The sequence below is a fragment of the Uloborus diversus genome, chromosome 3 (assembly GCF_026930045.1).
Source record: "Uloborus diversus isolate 005 chromosome 3, Udiv.v.3.1, whole genome shotgun sequence".
Taxonomy (NCBI): domain Eukaryota; kingdom Metazoa; phylum Arthropoda; class Arachnida; order Araneae; family Uloboridae; genus Uloborus; species Uloborus diversus.
The window spans coordinates 61,543,528-61,551,298 of record NC_072733.1 but is presented as its reverse complement, the minus strand read 5'-3'; the positions used below and the strand labels follow the sequence as shown (position 1 = coordinate 61,551,298).

Below are 7,771 nucleotides of genomic sequence, written 5' to 3'. Positions count from 1 at the left end.
TTCGACTAAATGAATCTGTTTTGGTTTTCGCTTTAAATTTCGTACTCGTATTCGAACCTTAAACCTATCTTCACGTATATTTTGATTTTAGCTCTGTTTACGTGTACATTTTTTATGAGAAAAAAAATTTCCCCAAGCTCTCCTTCTGCGTGTTGTAATATACGTACTTTCGATTTTACTTTTTTTATATCATTGAATTTTCATTTGGTGTACAGAGATAATTACTGTTTGGATTTAACACCAAATACGTTTTGAACTTTTTATTTTCAGTGTTAAGTCCAAACTGTTTTTGTTCTGAATTATTGACAATTTTTTAACTAGATTACTACATCATTTTATAGCAAAGAGTTCTGTAATAGGGTAGAGGAAGGACTCGTGTACTGCGTCCATTGGCCGCCATGATCAAGCACGGAGATCGGTTTCAGAGAGATATTAAGCGGCGTTCAAACGACGGTCGTAACCAGCGTTACTTGCGTAATTAGCGCAAACTACGTAGCTGTGTTGTTCACACGACTGGGGGCATTTAAAGAAGCCGAGTTACTCTCAGCCAATCAGCGCTGCGAGATTGCTGCGCTAAATATATTTGGCGGGACAGCTTGTCATTGTCAAACATGGATTCCATCAGGCGTCAGCGTAGGAAAGATCTGCTGCGTCAACGATATGCATTAATATGCCAGGTCATTATGATGAATATGCGTTTCCGGGGAGAGTGGACGAGAAAAATTTTTCAGGACAGAGGCAAATATGGTCATCAAAATGTTTTGATTCCGCAGATGAGCGCACAATATCCCGAGATGTTTCACAACTACACTCGGATGTCGGTAAGTAATCATGTTTTTTTTTCTTTCTGTTGCAAAAAAAAAAAAAAAAAAAAAAAAAAAAACACACAACTAGATTTAGTTTAAAGTCTCATATATTTAATCGGCTACTAATAATGATTTAAACATGACTATGAATTGAGGATACAGAGTAAAATTTTAATCTTGCATCCAAGTTTCTCTAGGTATTCATTTATTAATAATTAATATTCTCCACTAAAAATCAAAACAATGAGCATAATGGAAAATTATAGTAGTTTAACTAACAATAGTTTTAACTGCTTTCTCAAGAATCAAATGCCTTTTAAACTCACCTCCCAAGATATGATTTAAATTCCACTTTTGTTTCCAATTTTGTTTTGGTATTGTAACAGAAGAGACCAGAAATGGTCACAGGGACTGCATAACAGTTTTGTTTTTGGAAACTTCATAATATCAAACACCTTGTTTGTGTGCAGGAAATAAGGACTGCATTAAAGATTACGAAAAAAGTAACCCTTTAAAATATCCCTATTAGATTATTTTGGAATAATGGAGAATTTTTTTTATAGAATTTGTTATAGATATCCAATCGACATATGAAGAAACACTTGAAAATAGGTCTCATCATATAATGAAAAATTTTAATGTAAGTGTACAAAACTAACAGAATACTTAAATGAGATGGAATTGCTGTTGAAAACACAAAATTTATGTGAACAAATTTTTATATCCCCCACTGAATTATTTTGTGATTTTGTGGGTGGTACGTTAGGCTTCTTCATCAGCTGTAATTGCAAATCTCTTCTGAAAAATGCAATTTGTATTTAAAATAAGATTTTAAAATTATAGGTGATAAAAACATCATACAAATAAAAGGAACTAAAAGCATATGTGTCTGAAGTTGAATAAACGTAATTTTATGTGTCAATTTAACACATATTATGTTTTTTTTTTTTTTTGTTTTTTTTTTTTTCTGGAATAAAAGAAAAAAAAAGTTTGTAGTCCCCACTAGCTATTGGCGACTACAAACTACTGGCTACCACTAATCTCCACCTTTGATGTTAAGTAATTGAAAATATTACGTACTGTCTGGCCACAGTTGCTATGAAATTGGCAAACCTTCAGTTAAGGCAAGGGCAGTTCTCAAAAGGTGGGAGCAAACACAAACTTCTACTTTGAAGCTTCAACGCCAAATAACTTTCATTTTAATTAACTCTAAAATTTTTGAGGAAAATAATAATGCTGTATAAAGACAAGAATTGACATAAATTATGGAAAAAAAGCTCTTCAAATGCCCTTAAAAAATATTTTCTTTACTAAATGGCACAATTTTGGACATACCAAAACGTTAACTGAGCAAATGTACCATTAAAAAAATTTTTTTAAATTATTTCCATACGTTTCAAAAAAAAAAAAAAATTAAAGGCATGAATCTTACACTGAATAATTTTTTGTTAATATTTACACAAATAACAAAAGTAAAGACAGATTATTTACTTTGTAAACGATTTTAGAAAAAAGTAAGTTTGAAATTTGATGCATGTCCAAAAGTTGCGATCGTTACAATGCTATTATTTGAGAACTAAGTATATGATGTTTTCGTTTTAAAGGTATTTATCGATCCTCAGAATCAGTTTTCAATTGTTTAAAAGTGTTTTCATAAGCTTTTATGCAGTATTTTAGAAGAAAAATAATTTTTCTTAAACATACATGTGAGATGTCCAAATCGCGTTACGATCTTGACGCCGATAGTTCTGTTCGTTTATTTATAATTTTTTTACAATCCACTGTCTTCTAACATCAATAAAAAAGATTATTATAATGTTATCTTCTGTAATCCATTGGTATTTTGCATAATTAATACGTTACACATTGAACAATACATAAATTACAGTAGAAACATGGCTGGTTATGATCGAACAAAAGCCATTTTGCGCGAAAATCGTTAAGCAAACCTCCGTTAGCGACAACACAGTATACGAAAAGCTAAAGGTTACCAGAGGGGGATTCCAGTTTGACAAATGTAGTTAATCGTCAGCTGCACCAGTTTTGACGCCTTTATCACCTGCGCTAGCAATTTTTTTTCCCTCCGCTTTTATTATTTTAGAATTTTTTTTCTCTTCTTTCTTTTAAACATAATTTAACGATCTCCAAATAGAAATACGAATTTCTTTTTTCAATAATTTTTTTTAGACATCGTTTTAATTCTTATGACATTAGAAAAAATATTCATTATTAAAACTGATGTCATTTTTTACATTCTTTCTTAAAGCATATTTTGTTTATTTTTCCTTTAAAAATATATATGTCGTATTTATTTGTCTCTATTTTTATTCCTTATTTGTCCCAATAAATCAAACTACAAGTTTGTATCATTATTTCCATGAAGCTTTTTTCTACCTTTCATCAACTTCTTCAAAATCATTCCAAAACTTTATTATATGTAAAGAGCAGTATGTATAGCCATTCAAGTACTTCATTAATATCCTCCTTATCATTAAATTGCAAAATTCAAAAAGTAGTAAATAAAATTTTCATTGGAAAAGTTAAAAATCAGATTAACAGTTGTCAAAAATGGTGAAACTTACATTATGATGATGTCCAAAATCCGTTACCTACAGGACAACAATGTCCAAAATCTGTTACCTACAGACTGCTGATTTAATTTGCTAATTAACAATTTTTACAAATACCTGCTGTCTTTTCATGTTCATATATTGTGTTCTAGGTATGCATACTATGGAATAAAAGCAAAATTGATATCAAATTCGAAAATTTTTGAAATTGCTCAAAGTTAACTTTTTTGTTCCCACGTTTTGAGAACTGCCTGCAAGTCAACTTCAATGAGGGGAAATATTTTAATTAGGTGTGCATGTTCCATTCATTTCAATGTGACTCAGCTTAATTTTGACACTAATACACATCTGCAACTGCTGGCATCCCTGAAAGCTAATAGATGCATCCATATCTGCCTGTAAACCTGAGCTTAGCCATTCCATCTTATTGGTGGTCAGACAGTATTTATGTTCCATATTTTCATTGTAAAATAATAACTTTGTTTCTATTTCAGGGAAGTCAATTTGATTTCTTGTTGAATCTGTTGGGGGCCAGAATTCAAAAGCAAGATACAAACATGCGAGCATCAATTCCAGCTTCAGACAGGCTTTTAATTTGTTTAAGGTAAAGTTACAACATTTTAATAGCACAAAATTATAAAATAATGCATACATGTGTTTTGGTGTTATGTGTTTGGTGGCTGAATGGCCTTTTACACAGCCCCACTGAAAACAAAAAAACCCTCTGTATGTCAAATTTTTCTTCTATCCCTTGAATTTCAAGATTAGTTTGACTGTAGTTGATGATGTGTAATGTATCCGACGCGAGTCCATGTCTAGTCGGAAACAATGGACCTGGCTCAGTGCTGGTGGAGTACTTTACCTTTTATGGGGAGGGGGGGGGCTTGAATGAACAAACTGTCGAGGGTTGCCTTGATTCTCAGTAGCCCTTTCTGTGTCTATACACAGCACAATTTTGGCTTTTAGGCTGCTTCTAGCCCTAAAACCAGAACCAGGCGCAGATACAGAACGAGAGGTGCGGTCATGACCACTTTTAGACTGACCAAAGGTAGCTTAATTCTGCATTTTTTTAAAATTATATTCTGAAAATTTCGTCCTAGAACTTGATTTATGCCCAAAAATGACTTATGATCCCTACTCACTCGCTTCCTGAAATGAACTCCTCCAAAACACAATGAACTAATATGTCCTTGAACTAACATGTTTCCTTTGATTATGTTGATTTCTTTAGTTTTATTCTTTCTTCTAAATTTTGCTCCTATTTATCTTGAAAGTTTTTTGTATATTTTCCAACCCTTATGATGATGACACCTACTGTACAACAGGCAATTCTAACAGGGGAAAAAATGTTTGGGTAACTCACCTTGAGGGTTTGGCAGGGCTGTCAGAAGAAAAGTGGGTTTGGGTATCATTTTTGGAAAGTCGGGTATTTGAATCCCTTTTTCTTTTTTAACATCTTGTGTATATTCATTACGTATTTCTTTTTTAAATTCTTGTATATACTCATTATATATTTAATCCTTTCAGATTTCTAGCGACTGGAATGGGCTACCAAGACCTCGCATTGGCATTCCGTGTTGGAAAATCAACTGTGCCTCTCATCATTGATGAAGTGTGCAGCGAAATATTTAATATTCTGGGACCCATGCATGTCAAGCTGCCAACATCTGCTGATGAGTGGAAACAAATTTCATATGGGTTCCAGCATAAGTGGAATTTTCCCCATTGCGTTGGTGCAATTGAGGGTAAGTTATTCCATGTACACAGTGTCATATATACTGTCAGCCCAATCTAAATGAACAGTGTTAGTTCCAATGTTTCGTATTCGCTAAAGCAGGATTGTTTGATCATGTGTGGAAAAGTTTTTACCTTACTAATTTGATGACACTTGTTTAAAAACAGAGCATTTGAAAGAAGTAAGCTAGTGGTTATGAGTTTTTGAAAAAAGCTCAATTGACAATTATTAAATACATGTTGGTGGCGTAAATACAACAAAACTTTTAAAGTGTAAGTGTCTTTAAACTTAATTTCCAAAATCTTTGTCTTGGTACACCTTTCCCAACATTACTTCTTGGAGAAGTCAATAATTAGGGCTTGCTTACTCAAAAGTGTTCTGGGAAGTTTTTTGTATTGTAAAGAACCACACTTATATCTTCAAAATGTCTAGTATTCCCTGGCCAAGGTGCTACATTTTGACAGTTTTGTTTGCTTGGGGAAATATTCAGTTCCGAAAGATTTTTCTTATAAGCGGGACTGACAGTATTTCTGAATGTTATTTCTTTTTTCTAATTTTTCTCTTTTTTGCAGGGAAACATGTTGCTATTAATGCTCCTCCAAACTCTGGCTCATCATACATAAATTATAAAGGCTACTTCAGCATTGTCTTAATGGCTGCTGTTGATGCTAACTATAATTTTATGTATGTTGATGTTGGAGATTTTGGGAGGAATAGCGATGGTGGTGTGTTCGCCAACTGCACATTAGGAAAGGAGTTTGAAACCCTTCCTTTCTTCCCTGCTGATGAAAAAATCAGCTCAAATAGGCCCCCTCTTCCATACATTTTTGTAGCTGATGAAGCTTTTCCATTGAAGAGGAAACTTATGAAGCCCTACTCTGGACGTGGTTTGCCTAAAGATATGAGAATCTTCAACTACCGACTGTCCAGGAGCAGAAGATGCGTTGGAAACGCATTTGGTATATTGTGTGCCAGATGGCGAGTTTTGCTAAATACAGTGGCGCTACAGCCTGATATGGCAACAAAAGTTGTTTTGGCTTGTTGCTGTCTGCGTAATTATCTTATGCAAAACGAAGCTGGTGCCTCCAATCGGAAGTATTGCCCCCCTGCCTTTGGTGATGTTGCTCAACAGGATGGTTCCATCACTGAAGGTGCATGGCGCAAGGAGAAATTTTCTTTTTATCCGTTAGAAGACCAGGAACAGCCAATGGTCTTGCATGCTTATGAAGTCAGGAATCAATTTCGTGACTATTTCAACAATGAAGGAGCTGTTCCATGGCAAAATAATGTGTAAAAATTTTTGTGATCATAATTTTCTTTTTAAAATATTTTTTCTTATATATATGAGGCAGTGAGAAGCAAAGGAATGTAAGTGGACATTTTCAAGTTTTTAGTAAAACATGTTTAAAGGTAACATCCTAGGTGGGCTTTCATTGAATTTTTTTTTCAAAATCATGCTATGCAGCAGCACCTACCAGGGCTATTAGTACCATCTCTTGCCCCTAGACAGAGGAGAGGTACCTCTACCATTTGTACTGGCTATTTCCAAATTTTTAATTTTGCCACTTAGATCCCTTTATTTCTCAGTCTCATATTTATATTTTAATATCAACTTTCTATGATCGGATTCGTTTGAAATTTTGTAGGTAACCTTAGAGCTGAAGACTGAAGTATTCTATAATGAAATCAATTGTTTAACAATCATAAGTTTATTCCAATTTTTAATCTACGTTTTTGCATAAATCCTCTAATATGAGGCTGTAAAAATACAAATACAAATTAAAATTTAATATCAGTAGGAAACCGTGATTTTTCTGCATCAAACAAAATGTTTTCCAATATTCCTAACTAATTAGAATGTGAATTATAAATGTTTTTAGCTAATTTAATGCTAAAACGTAGGCTAGGTTTGCATTGAAAATTCATTGTGGATCAATGTTAAAACAATGCTTTCATTAAAATATTTAAAGCAAAACGCATAATTATAGCAATTTTTGTATGTAAGGGATATTTCAAGATTATGGTGAACTCTCAGTGTAAATTCTGGAAATTGTAGTAATGAAATAATTTTACATTTATTATTAGATATTATCATTTAACTCATAAAAAAAGTCAAATATTAGGTTGAACTGCAACTTTTTAACAGATATATGTTTTTGCTTCTGCTTACCTCATCTTTTTTTTTTTTTTTTGTGTACTCATCTATGTGTCTCCAGTTCATCCGTAGAGAAATTAATGTATGATATATAATTATAAGTGAAATGTTATCAATGGGGGGGGGGACTTACACATCCTTTTATACTACTTGCAGAGCGTCAAAATTGTTAGTTAAATTATAAATGCCTCATTTGGCTGTTGCATGTATCCCATATTTTTCCTTTTAAAGCTTATAAATATTTTAATAGTTATTTAAAACTCACAATGTTAAATTTTCCAAACTATCTGTAAGAAATTCTGAAACTGTATGGGACTTTAACTCTACATAAAGTTTAGAGAAATTATTTTACACTTTTTTATTTTATTTTAAAAAGATTGTACTTAAAAACTTTTTTATTTAACTAATTATTTCCCCTGAAATCTATATTTTTCAACAGTTTTGTGCATTGATCCATATATTTTTATTCACTGTCTACTATCATTTTATATATTTTTGTGAAATA

The 7,771-nt window shown here is 32.6% G+C and overlaps 1 protein-coding gene across 1 annotated transcript; it reads left to right on the top strand.

Moving 5' to 3' along the window:
* The first annotated feature begins 611 nt into the window (after positions 1 to 611).
* Positions 612 to 6,405, top strand: LOC129218766 (uncharacterized). The gene is made up of 4 exons (XM_054853090.1): positions 612 to 821; positions 3,871 to 3,980; positions 4,904 to 5,121; positions 5,684 to 6,405. Exons 1-4 carry the CDS (start codon positions 612 to 614, stop codon positions 6,403 to 6,405), a joined length of 1,260 nt encoding a protein of 419 aa, XP_054709065.1.
* Positions 6,406 to 7,771: the final 1,366 nt, after the last annotated feature.